Source organism: Pomacea canaliculata, linkage group LG6, assembly GCF_003073045.1.
Source record: "Pomacea canaliculata isolate SZHN2017 linkage group LG6, ASM307304v1, whole genome shotgun sequence".
Taxonomy (NCBI): Eukaryota; Metazoa; Mollusca; class Gastropoda; order Architaenioglossa; family Ampullariidae; genus Pomacea; species Pomacea canaliculata.
This window is the reverse complement of record NC_037595.1, coordinates 9,474,442-9,487,289: the sequence shown is the minus strand read 5'-3', so window position 1 is coordinate 9,487,289 and position 12,848 is coordinate 9,474,442. Positions and strand designations below refer to the sequence as shown.

Sequence of the window (12,848 nt, the reverse complement as noted above, 5' to 3'; positions counted from 1 at the left end):
TTTTTTTTTTACATTTTTTCCAATGGACTAGGACTTTTCACATTTTAATTAGACATAATCGATAATATCTTGTTTTTTCTCCTTGTTTATTCGAGAACTCACTATAATGTACGAAACTATTACAGCTAGCTATTTTCACTAAGAACTGTGCTTTTTATTTTTACTTACCGACATCTATCTGTGATCAAAACACTGTCGTTCAAGCTTAATGTTATTTGGCGGGGCTAGATGCATAAACGACAATTAATTTTCATGTTTTAAAACTCTTCTGAGATAATCTACATCAGAAATCGTCTACAGAGTTTGCAAACAAAGGGGAAAAAAGCAATGATCGGCTATTCCGGGTAATTTGCATAAATAGCCACTGCAGTGTAACAGCTTGGTATTTGTTGTAGGGGAGTGGTTGGACGAAGTGAACTCTTTCTTCCTGACAACAAACACTTCTCGAGGGTTGATGGGAAGGTGGTGGTGATGGTGATGGTGGTGTCGGAGGCAGCTGCCATTCAATGCACGAGCCCCACCAAGTGCAATCAGGTCCTCAACTCGAACAAATTTTGTGCTTACGCCTGTGTTTGGCTTTTCACTTGCGGGATTTCTCTCCGTGTGCTTTCCTGTCCAGGTATCCGCCATTGAGGGAGGACAGCTAGATGGCGCTAGTTCTCACCGACCTGTGGATGCACGTGTAGAGGGAGGGGAATAGGGAGGGTTGAGAGTTTGGCCATATTTTTTCTTGCTTCGCTTTTTTTTCCAATATTTGTGTAGATGTTGCTAAAAAAAAAAGTGTTTTTTTTTTACTTTATGGTCAACTTGCAAAATTTAACAAACATCGACTCATGTTAGCCAGAACAGTGTGAAGTCGTTCTAACTTTGAAATTAGATGATAAATAAAAGGTTGTGTTTCAGGCGCTGAAATTTGCAAAATGTATTTTTATTGTCTTTATCTACCACAATCTGTTATGTTAATATCGTTTGTGCAGATGCGGCTAACAATATGTTTTAGTGAAATGTCGGTTTAAACATATAGACAAGCAGCCAGAACTAATAGAGGCTGTCAGTCACGTGGTTCACTTGATTCATCCTCAGAATCGTTTTTCAAATCAGCTCGACGTCGACATTGACATCGATGTCTGATCCTGTAACAGGCGCAGGTAACAGGTAAGAGCTCCTCCCGTCTTCACACAAAGCCCTGCCACCCCACTCTTATTTCCCACAATCTTCCTACACTGCCTTAGTTGTGACGACTCAAGACCCACAATCCTGTCGGTTGTCTCCCTTGTAGCAGCTGCCGGGCCCTGACGCACATTCTCGCGATTCTTTAACTTCGGGGTCCAAGCACCCGCTGACCTGTGCGAGGATCTGGCAGACGATCTTGACGAAGGTTGGCAAGTTATCGCGATGTAACAAAGGTAAAGTGCTTTTCCCCTGCAGGGATACTAAGGGGGAGAAGTGGTCAGGGGGGAAGACTGCGCTATGAGGGCAAAAACAGTACTTCTCTTACAGTTTCGTTTTGAGGTGCAATTTTTGACAATAATTATTGTGAACGGTTTGTGGCAAACCCAATTAGAACACAACCTGGAAGACAAAATTTAATTTAGAACAAGTTGGTTTACACTTTGTAACATTCTAACACAAATATAAAAAAAAAAAAAAACTCGAGAAGCAAAAAGAATTGGCAGGGCGAGGTTTCGGGAAGGGGTTCTGTACCTTAGCAGGGAGGTCAGGGGCCACAACGGTTAGCGTCTGTCACCAATACAGTGAAGGTTTAACTGTTCTCGGTTCAGCTCTCGTCTTGGACATCCTGTATTTTTCTCTGCATGTGGCATCTCTTTACAGCACTGGCTGCCTTGCCATAATAGAACCTTAGTTGCTGCTGAAACACCAATCCCATTCCCCCAATCTCTAGCTTAGCACAATATCCGCTAAATTATGTTGGTAATGAAAAGCAATTTGCGCGGATCGGAGGTAATTTACAGAATTGTGGCCTAACAAGCGCTGTAGAGATGCCCTAGTGTAGTTTGGATAAGGACCTTTCATCTTCATTTTGGCGGTTAGTTTCTTGAACTTTCATTTCCTGGCGGCTTTGATGTAGTAATTTGTCTTTGTCCCTGAGGTGCAGACAATTACAGTACTACTTGTCTGCCAGGACCCGCTGTTTAAATAATATTTCTCGGCGAATGAGTACTTGAAGAAGACCAGTAAACTGATAACTGGTGGAAGAAGTTAAATTTCTACTTTCTTCCCATTTTTTTTTTCATCTCTAGGCAGCAATGGTACTTTCCAAACACCAACATTCCTCAACATGAAAGATTTTCCCCTGTTATATGCACAACGTGTGCAGTGGTATTTAATCTGATTTTCTCTGCAAAATATTTACTTCTGGATTCTGTAGCTTCTCTACACACATTATTAATGGTGAGGCAAAGCCCGGATGTCAGCACGCGGAAGGTAAGTACAGGGAACAGTTACCTGTTGACCTGGTACGCAAGAAGTCGAGACTAAAGGTCACAATCCTCTCCACATTCTTTGCCCCAGGGTGGGACAGCTGGGGTGGAAGGAGAGACATGGGGTGAGCGTGTGAACTGCCGACGTTTGGCGTATTGGTCGGCGACTAATTAGTTTGCTGATTTGACCGGAAGTGGCGTCACGCGTCGCTGCAAAGTAGCTGTACACCAGGAAGGGAGATAATCCCATTTCGTGACGTCAGTGCCTAGGTGTCGGCGACCACCACGTGGAGTGCAGGGGTGCTACAGGCCCCGCAACTCTTGTAAAAATGTCCGGTGGACAGTTCGTTCCTTGCTATACCTCCTTGAGATTATTTTCTTTTTCTTTCTAGTCTTCTCGTTGTAATTGTTTTTGTCATTGCACGTCTTCTGTCTTTAGATGACCTTTGTATCTCATATCTTGATCCATTATTTCTCCTTCTCTCATCATAAGCTTTCTTTCTAAAATCAACAAAAGGTTGTCACCGCAGACTTGTATTCCGTGTCACCACAGACGACAGTACATGGACTACGAGGTCACAGCGAGGTCACGTGGACGCCTCTCAAGCCTCCGTCTGGCTTTGGCGTCCAGCGTCCGCCATGTTTGCGCTGGGGCTAAACGGGAACATGTCTGCTCCCCAAAGCCTTGTTTCCCCAGCCTAGAGAGCTGGACCAGCACCAAGAATAGACCCACAGCAAAAATCGTCGGCAACAGAATTTTCCACCAGTAAACTCTCCTAGCAACAGGCTTCTAGTGACGACATTACCCCCCTCCATGTTGGGAAGAAGACGACTCTGCAAGTGACCTTTGACCTCTGACACTTCTTGGTATGTGGAAGCACTGCAGGCCGGAGGGTCAAGAATAATTCATAGACAAAAGAATTTGTAATTACAGGTACCTTGTCCATTGTTATCTACGTCTACTATTTTTTTCTCTCTTTTTTTTTTGAAACTCAAAAATTGTGTCCAGAAAACAAATCCCCAGCATGGAAGGTAACCCTGAAAAAATATGTAGGGAAAGAATAAAAAAGGAAAGAAGTTATGACTATCTCTTTCATCCTCTGCTGGTGGGCGTAAGACCTACATTGAAGTGCAAATAGCGCTCGTGATTTTCACTGGGATGTTGGAAGGGCAGTTGAAACAGATTCAAACAGCGAGGAAGAGCTGTCATTCTCACTGACAGAGAGACGTCTTGGAGGTGTGCCCCAGACGTGGCCAGTGTTTGTCGGACAAACATATTCAACATACCCGAAGGATGGGAGAAGGGGGAGAGAGAAAAAAAGAAAGTTTGAAAGCAAGCTGGCCCGTGGAGTAGCCAGCTGCGTCTACACTGCGTCCTACAGCATAGTGATGCTGCTGTAGTGTCGTGTAGATCACGTGACAGACCTGTGGTCGACTTATGTCAGTCTCTTAATAAACTCCACATTCTTATATCTTAGCTTTCATGGCTGGTCCTTTCCGCAATTTAAAAAAAAATGTTTCTGAATAACAGAGCTTCAAACTTTCGTCAATATTTGTTTGTACTCCTAAAGATTCGCCACTTTTTCAAAATTTTCAATCCAATGTATATATATAATGTAAGGAAATTCCCTATGTAGAAACTATTTCATTATTTAATTACTATGCGTTTCTCATTGAAATATCACGCAAATTACAAATTAAGTATATTGTATGTACGATGGAGTATTGTAACTCATTAGTCTAGTCTTCATCACTGCCCATCAGACTCAAGAGAAGGTTTCTACTTAATAACCAGGAAGACCAACAACGAAAAGCTAACTGCGGAAGCAAAATAAACTCCACCACTTCATCATGGCCGTTCTCAACTGCGGAGACTTGACCGACATGTGCAGCAGTAGTGCGCATGCGCACTGGCGGAGGTGTTCTGACGAGGCCCTCAGTAACCACTTGGTTTGAATGCTTAATTCACCCACACCCCTGTATCCCATCCAACTCACCTTTGCACCTCGATCGTCTCCCGTCATTTGGGTGAGGTGGAGGGGGAGAGGGGAAGACTTGGTCACGTGACCAGACCTATCCCATTTCGGGCCAAGGGTCGTCGCATCAGACAGCAGCACCGCCGTGAAGTAGAAGCCACGTCTGCGCATCCTCCTCCTGTCCGGATGGCTTTTTGAGACGAGGAACGGGCGAGGACATTTCATTTACCGCAACGTAAAAACAACGTGAAGAAAACGTAGATTCAAGTTCCGTACTAATATTGTGTTCGGGCGTCGCTGTGCAGTTTGTTCACGTTCCTGATGGAACCGAGTGAGGCGACGGCCATGTTCGGCAGTGGTGACACCTGGAGGGCTAGGTAGGGAAGAATTTCAAATGAAGACGTCACAGCAGATTGCTGAACAAACACAGAAGTGAGGAAAAATTTCTTTTTACAAACCCAAACCATAAGACGCAGGGAAACAAAACCTGAAAAGACAGTGAGATGATTATTTTAAGCTCGTCGGAACTCACCATGCGCTTACCATTGTGGATAGCCATCTTGGTATTCTCGCAGACGCTGTCACAATCATTGTCTGAGGACAAAGCAGGTGAGCTACATTCTAGCAGCCCGGTGATATTAGTAATACCTGGAAAAAATAGAAACGACATTCATATTCAACGGCAACCTTTCGTAAATGCTTAAAGAAGAAAACACTATTTGATATCACTGAAAAGTAAATCAGCTTTGAGAAATTTGTTTTTGGATAATTGCTGCCAATGATGTAATAGTAAAACAATGAGAAAGCAGCTGTAACCTTTTTTTTTAAAATAAACTAACATCTCCTATTCGAATTAAGAAACTTTGATTATGAGTCTATGCATCAATCAGTTTTTTGAAATTAATGCTTTAGTTTTGACAAATCGAAGAAATTAGATAATAGATAAAACCAGACAACAAAACTTTACTGTATATCTATCATTTTTTCTCCAAATGTCTCGGCAATCTTGACAGTTTTTTGTCAACTGGTTTTTTTGTTCATTTTCCTCCACATTTATTGAAATATTCTTCTCGTTTATTTTCTTTATTCAGTTCTTCATTCTATTCTTCTGCAGTTCTTTTGTCACACGCTGACGTCATTGGGACGTACCATCCTTGCAGGTACACAAAGGTGGCAACATCACACCTTTCTTTTTCTCTATTCAGTTTCTATTCTTGGTGTCAGGCAGGTTGGAAGTGACAGAAGGTCGTATTTACTTTCTCTTCCTACAGATGCATTCATTCGCATCATTTAAGTTATATATGTAGATATATATCTCCCTCTTTCTTCTTTATCATCATCATTATTTTTGTTCTGGTTATTTGAATAAAACCGTTTTCTTTGGCATCTTAATTTTGCAGAATTTGTTGCTATTTAATTTATTTATTTCCCTTGTAATTGTACTAAGTGTCCTACTAAAGTGGGCTTAAAGAATCCCTGACTTCTCCATTCTTTGTCTTAAGAATTCGTTAGTTTTGAGACTACAGTTGAAATATTTAGTAGGTTGGTTTTAAAACTTCGTGCTGTTACCTGATCCATTGGCGTGAGCGGTTTAAAAACAGTCGGTTGTTTAAGAACTGCGGTCTTGGAGGGAGCTTGATGGCTTTGTGTGCCAAGGCGGAGGTTGAGCAAAGCATTCAATTAGTCTAGCACCTTTTCACGTGTGCGTCTGTGTGTGTGGCCTGTCAACGTGAAATAATTTCGTGGTTAAACCCGAGCAGAAGCCTGTGTACCTCCACTGAGCGCTCTCCCCCAGGATCGCTACACTCCACCGCAGTATTCGCCAGCGCGCTCGTCAGGTAAACAACAGGAGAGAGAGAGGGAGAGAGGGGAGAGAGAGAGAGGGGAGAGAGAGAGGGGGAGAGAGAGAGAGGGGAGAGGAGAGAGAAAGAGCAAGAGAGAGATGCAAACACTGGTGGACCCCTGGCGCAGTCCTGCTGACAACTGCTCACCCCTCCCGTCTCCCCATCTGTGCAGGTCAAGGACCTTGTGACCCATCCAACATTTTTCATCCATCCTGCTGCTTCCTTAAAACTGACTAACAGTTTCAAGTCCCTCGTTAGGCCCCGCTTTTTTAAATTTTCAAGGAGAAGAGGTTGGGATCGGTCAGCGCAAGTGGTAGACGGACAAATGAAAACACGAATGTCTTAAAAGGGTAGAGTTTGTGGTCACTCCCACTTCTAGGTCCCCAGTAAGCCCCTCTCACATACCCTACAGTGTCACGTAGTCCAAGCTTAACACAAATTTTCTTCCCCCCAGTGAACCAGTTCCGGACGTCAGCATGCTATGGCAACATCAACAACTTCCTGAAGGTCGGGTGTCCACTGCACATGAAGGTAAAAATTACAGAGGTGGGCAACGGCGCCAAGCTTCTGACCCAGCAGTGCCCTCTACCGGCCGACGACTCCAACTACCGGGCGGAGTGTTGCAGCTACGTGGAGGGCGACTGCTACATCCCGTCACGTAACGCCTTCCCCACCGAGTGCCAGAACGTCAACAACTGCCAGCCACGTGCCACGTGGGCCGACACGTCCAAGGACTGCAACACCAATGACTTTCCGCCGCAGACTCATTACATGGAGATCACGTACACGTGCGTGGCAGGTGAGGTCACTACGTGGCCATCACGTACACTGGTAAAATATACGCAGGAAAAAGCGCACTGTCTTCATAAAGAAAATCACATTTTCAGATGTAGGGCGTAGTTTAGTGGAGTAAATATGTCTATAAAAATAAAAGCCAAGGATTATTATGGGATCGTTGCTAGAGCATGTCAAAGGTTATGCCCAACACTAATTTCTCTGAGTAATCACCATTGGATTAAAAAGAAATGTTTCCAGACAGTCGCCGAGGTAGGCTTAGAACTGGCGAATCTTCTGAACCGTTCTCGAGGGCATGACGAGAGGGCTTTACAGAACCGTTACAAACTGTTAGCGGGGGACACCCATCAAGTAAACACACCGCTCTGTTGAAGCTTGAAGCTGTCAGCTTCTAGTTGATTTTCGGCATTTTTGTACTCACTGTAAAAAAAAAGTATTTCCGTACAGTTTTGTATTTGTTTTCTTCCATTCCACTTACATCTTATTCGTGTTTATCTTCCTTCTGTTACAAGGAGACAAAACGACTCTAGTAACGACTGTCACAACGCAGACGACGTCGCCAACAACCACGATGGACAATACCACTACCACCACCATCACCACCACCCACCACCACCACGTCCACCGACAGCATTGCCGTCAACAACGTGGCTGCAGTCCTGCCCCCCAACACCGGGGCACACGCAATGGCCGGCGGTCAGGAACTTCTCGTCCTCCACCATCGCCACCGTCCCCACCTACCACATCGCCGTGCGGGAGACAGCATCCAGCATGGACTCGTGTAGGCCTCAAGTTTGTCTTGCTCTCGCCATCTTGTCTGTGTCCCCGTCACCTCTCGCCATGACAGCTCTGTATATTATAATCTCTTGTAACTGTAAAATCTCGCTGTCACAGCTCTCTTGTCATTAAATCTCTAGCATTACAGTCTCTCTCACACCATTACATCTCTAACTTTACATTCTTGGTCACCAGCCTGTATTTGCCACCATTGTTACTATCATCTCTCCCATTTTTCTTTACATCCGTGCAACAAAAACAGGAATCAGAAAATATTTTTCAGTTACGTTTGCAAGTTTTTTGTGTATCTGGTCTGCAGCAGCTCATAGTAACTGAAGCAATTTTATGAATTATTTTCTGCATGGTAAGGGAAGAGGCGATCAACAAATTCAATGAATTTTCCGTTCATTTCCCCCAACGTCTAAATGTCAGTGTTATTACCGGTGGTGCTCGTACAATAATCTACAGTGCTTCCATGGGCCTCGAACCTTAAAGAACTCGAAAGCAATGAAGGCTATAAGGCTATAAATATTGATCATGCTTGAACTTCTGTCACAGAACAGAGAAATTATGTGTTTATGTCGACGCCCAAAAGTAAATAGACCTGACATCACGGCTTAGCTACACAAAAAAAAAAAAAAAAAAATAAAAAAAAATAATAAAAGGCCCCAAAAAAAACCAAGAAAACAAACAAACAAAAAAAAAGCAGAAAACAAAAAAACAAAACAAAACAAACAAACAAAAAGCTAATAAAAACACACACCCTAATTGGTTAATAAAGGTCATTATCAAGATGTACTTTAGAAGAGTGAAATTCATTACAGTTCCCGCGAAAATCCACAAACGTTAATCTCCTTTATGTCCAACTTACATTTATTTTTTATTTATTTATACATCAACACACACACACACACAAGCCATTTAATATAAAAAAATAGTCGTCTCTTCTAGTCATCCACTCAGCCTTTCTGTAGCAACAAGATTTGCAATTCAACCAATTTTTCTGTCAGGAAACTGTTAGTACCGACACGTTTCCTACTTTAAAAGTTCTTTTAAAATAGATGTTCTGTTCGGATATAGGGTATCGACAATAAAAGGAACTAAACACACGCATTTCACACACACACACACATCTTCCCCTCACACAGTCTTTACCTTTCTCTCTCCCTCCCCCACCCCTTACTCGTACCTGTAAATCCTCAGAATGGTGAGCCTGAGAGAACGTTTGCGAGGGAGGTGTGGTGGCTGTTGTAAGAGCTTACACTGTCTGGACATCACCTTCGGGATGTCGTCTGCTGTGTTTGAGAGAGATTTGAGGACCACGCACCTCCTGCCTGGAATCTTCCTCACGGCAGTTTGCTTTGCTTTTCTTTGTGGTTGGCGGAGCCATCTTGAGACATGATTTCCGTGATGTCGCCCTCGGCATGAGTGTGTCTTTGTAGGTTGTAGACACAACGGAAAAATATAGTCCTACTTCAATCTTCGGCTGTCTGTCTTCCTCTCACACACCACTCTAGCTCTCATCTCAAGTTTTTCTGATATTTATATATGTTTGTTAAGATTACTACAAATGCAGATATATGGTAGCAGTGATTATGATTACGCATAACAAAACATAACAATCGGATGCTCCAGCCATGAAAACAAATAAGCTACAAACAAACAAACAAACAAACAAACAAACAAACGTCAAAGCAAAACAAAAAATATTGTTACACTCGATTTCTATCCGCAATGACACCTGATTACTACATAGGCCTCACCTGATTCAGTATCTAATTACACATGTGGTTTGTTGACAGTTACACCTGCAATGGTTGGCGGGATGATTGCAGGAATCGCTGGACTTCTGCTCACAATTTTCATCTTCATCTTCTACTGGGGAAGGTGAGTTGGACAGACACAAATGTAGAGTTGTTATGTTTGGTCAATACAATGCCACTGTCATGAATGTGAGAGGGATGTACAGTCAGAGTGCTTCAGTGTGTGAGTGGATGGAGTGAGAGAAAGAAGTTTCACTAAAGCCCACATCACACAGTTCATCACCAGTTATCACGACAGCAAAGTACAGTTGGTGCTTTCCAGAATGTGTGGGGGTCAGGAGAGCTCACAGTTAATAAACATTTGATCCTTTGAGTTGCCTCCCTCCGCAGAGAGAGACCTTAAACGATAAATACTTTTACAGGAATTTTACTTTCTTATCTTCATTAGACATCAAATGAAATTTAAATAGTAATGGAATCTTACTTATATACACATACTGTAATATCATTATTCTCAATCAAATTCAAGATATTTTTCCAGAGAAATAATACCAAAATATACAATAAGATGTAGTCACTCTGTATAACACCCGATTCATGATAGCATGTCTTAACACGTGCTTGACTTTCATGCAGGAAGCGCCAGATTCGCATCTCAGGCAAGGCCCAGAACACGGTGTGGGACTTCCTGTTGTCCAACTCCATGTCCGTGCGGGCTTTCCGCGGCTACGACAACTTCAGCAGCGCCCGGAGCTCCGTCAGCTCGGAGGACGGCTCCCCCGTCATCAGGAAGACTGTCTGGCTCCCCAACATCTCCGTCGACAGCGGCCATGGAGACACCATCACGTCCGACGACAACTGCAGTGTTCGTCACCATCGAGCGGGTGCCGCAGAACAGGCTGTGAGTCCACGGAAGGGAGGATACATGACACGGGGGGCTGGCAGTCTGTCACGACCGATGAGTACCCAGTCCCGTTATGTCGTCAGATGTTAGGTCTCGGCGAGCCCTTGCAAAGTCAGACATCTTTCCTTCCTCAGAAAGTTGTGAATGGACTGAACATTTTACTGTCAACAGTATACTTAAATGTTTTGCTTAGTGATTTTTTTTTTCTTTCTTTTCGGCAAAAGTCATTGGTGACCACCCACTAAGAGCAAAACATAACCGACCATCAAAATTGAGGTTTTGTACCTCCGTCAACGCGAGAGCTAATGTCGTCTGCCTTTCCTCTTTGTGTTGATAATGAAACCGGAAGCTTAGTTGCAAAAGCCTCGTTCTAGAGTTGGCGCGGACATGTCTGACAGCAGTCCATTCCACAAAATGTCTTTGTGAGTCGATGACAGAGAGATGATAACTGTTGTCAGCTGTGGTGGCTGACCGTTGCCACAAAATAGCCCTAAAGATCACATCGAGGTTTTCCTCAGTGTTTGCATCTTCATCACGAACGAATGTTGGTTTGGTTGGCTGTTTACATTGTTGTTTGACAAAATAAGTTTTCTCTTTCTCTCCTGTAATGTTAGCATTGTGACTTTTTTGTGCACTTCCAATGTTTCTCAATGATCATGTGTGTGTGTACGTGGGTGTGCGCCTAGTTGTAAGAGTGATTGGCTGTAAACATCTGTTTCTTCATTCATCCCTCTTTCTATCCTTTTATCTAAGCTTGGATTCTTCACCTCGCCACCATAGTTGTTCATTTCTTTCGATCGCTTTTACTTAAACATTTTTCAAGTCCTTTCTTTAATTACCTTTTTTCTTTCTCTTAATCCATTCTCATTTATCACTGACATATTATATTGACCAATACTGAACGCTGTTATTACTGAAGGACTAACAACATCCCAGCCCACACACATCTCTGTGAATATCCTAGTCTGAAATTACGAAATGTAATTTAAACATGGACAGTTATAGTGAAAGCCATCATTTCAGTTTGGTTTTAATGCTTTTCAGCCATGACAAGTTCACCTGACTCCTGTTTGTAAATTTAAAAAAATTTTCCTAATTGAATATGTAATTCATTTGAGTGATTTCTTTATTAAACATGTTTACTTTATGTTAATATGACAATAAATGTAAATAAAACATATCTTTAATGAAAATGATCTTGTTTGCATAGCTTGAATTCATAAATCTTTTTGACGAATAAAAGCATTTCTTTTGATCGTGTTTTATGCTAGAATTTTAAACATAAACAAAGCCTCAACGAGACAGATGCATATAAGCTCTACTTACACAAGGAATGTCAGGATAAGGAGAGGTGCATTTCTTTACAATATCAAATGAACCATGAGAGGCGTTTGTCTTGCCATTCAAAATGTTGATGAGACGAGAATGTTCCACAGGTTGGGAATGTCAAGCCATGGTGGAACAGCTTCATAGTTTGACAACATTCCTTTATACATATAGAATATCTTGAGCCATTTCTTCTTTTTTTCTTACATTTGCTGTTTATAGATGTGATGGGTATATAGTTAGGGGTAGTGTCTGCTGTTTGCATGTTTAAAGAAGTCATTTTAAATGGATGTATGTCTTGGTTAAATGTCTACAGCAAGTCTATCAAGTGCTGTATACTTTGATTAGTTATTCAGACCCTCGGAGGAGAAAGGATTTTATTGTGCTAAGGTTTCAATTAATCTTTTTTCGTCTCTCTTTCTCTTATCCTAGATTGTTGCTGTTCTAGTTTATAAGTTGAGATGGTATATGAGTGTTGTGGTGAAGGTGTGTGATTGGGGTGAAAGGAACTCAAAATTATTGTAAGATAATGTAAGGATAGTGTGACATTGTAAGATTTGGAGTACAAACAGCTAAGTTTTGCTTTGATAGCCAATGGCTGTTAAAATGCTTTCTTTTTAAAGATGTAATGATGAATGTGTGTGTTCACAAATACTGTGTTTTGAGGTGTATATATCTATATGCATGTCTAGAGTTCCTGAAAACTCGTGTGTATGTCTAGAAGTTGAAGATAACATTGCTTATTACTGGATTGTATATAAAGCAGTTAAAAAAAATCTTGTGTAGTTACTTTGACAGATGCTCACACACTTGCTGGAGGTAAAGAAGAAAGATCAATCTCTCTCTCACAGACACACATACAAACACACACACAGCAATAAACATTCCATGACAAACATAAAACTGATCCTTCTTCATTGGCACCACCATACTTGATCTGTAGGAATGCTGTGAGTAGCTCACTGAACAAGCCCGCCACCTTGATAAGCATTTGTAATTTCATCTTCCGTCAGCCCACCACT

The 12,848-nt window shown here is 42.2% G+C and overlaps 1 protein-coding gene across 2 annotated transcripts; it reads left to right on the top strand.

Moving 5' to 3' along the window:
* The first annotated feature begins 4,288 nt into the window (after positions 1 to 4,288).
* On the top strand, positions 4,289 to 12,602 carry LOC112567163. Of its 2 annotated transcripts, none has more exons than XM_025243736.1 (5): positions 4,289 to 5,026; positions 6,716 to 7,060; positions 7,572 to 7,837; positions 9,636 to 9,720; positions 10,233 to 12,602. In XM_025243736.1, the coding sequence occupies exons 1-4, from the start codon at positions 4,921 to 4,923 to the stop codon at positions 9,660 to 9,662; spliced, it is 744 nt and encodes a 247-aa protein (XP_025099521.1). In that variant the 5' UTR covers positions 4,289 to 4,920; the 3' UTR covers positions 9,663 to 9,720; positions 10,233 to 12,602. The 2 variants fall into 2 exon arrangements, with proteins under 2 accessions (XP_025099521.1, XP_025099520.1); XM_025243735.1 differs by having other exon boundaries at positions 4,292 to 5,026; positions 7,569 to 7,837.
* Positions 12,603 to 12,848: the final 246 nt, after the last annotated feature.

Coding starts and splice junctions, on each gene's coding strand:
- LOC112567163 (XM_025243735.1), top strand. CDS start 4,921: ATGATTATTTTAAGCTCGTCGGAACTCACCATGCGCTTACCATTGTGG. Junction 5,027..6,715: donor ATTGTCTGAGGACAAAGCAG/GTGAGCTACATT, acceptor TCTTCCCCCCAG/TGAACCAGTTCCGGACGTCA. Junction 7,838..9,635: donor AGCATCCAGCATGGACTCGT/GTAGGCCTCAAG, acceptor GTTTGTTGACAG/TTACACCTGCAATGGTTGGC.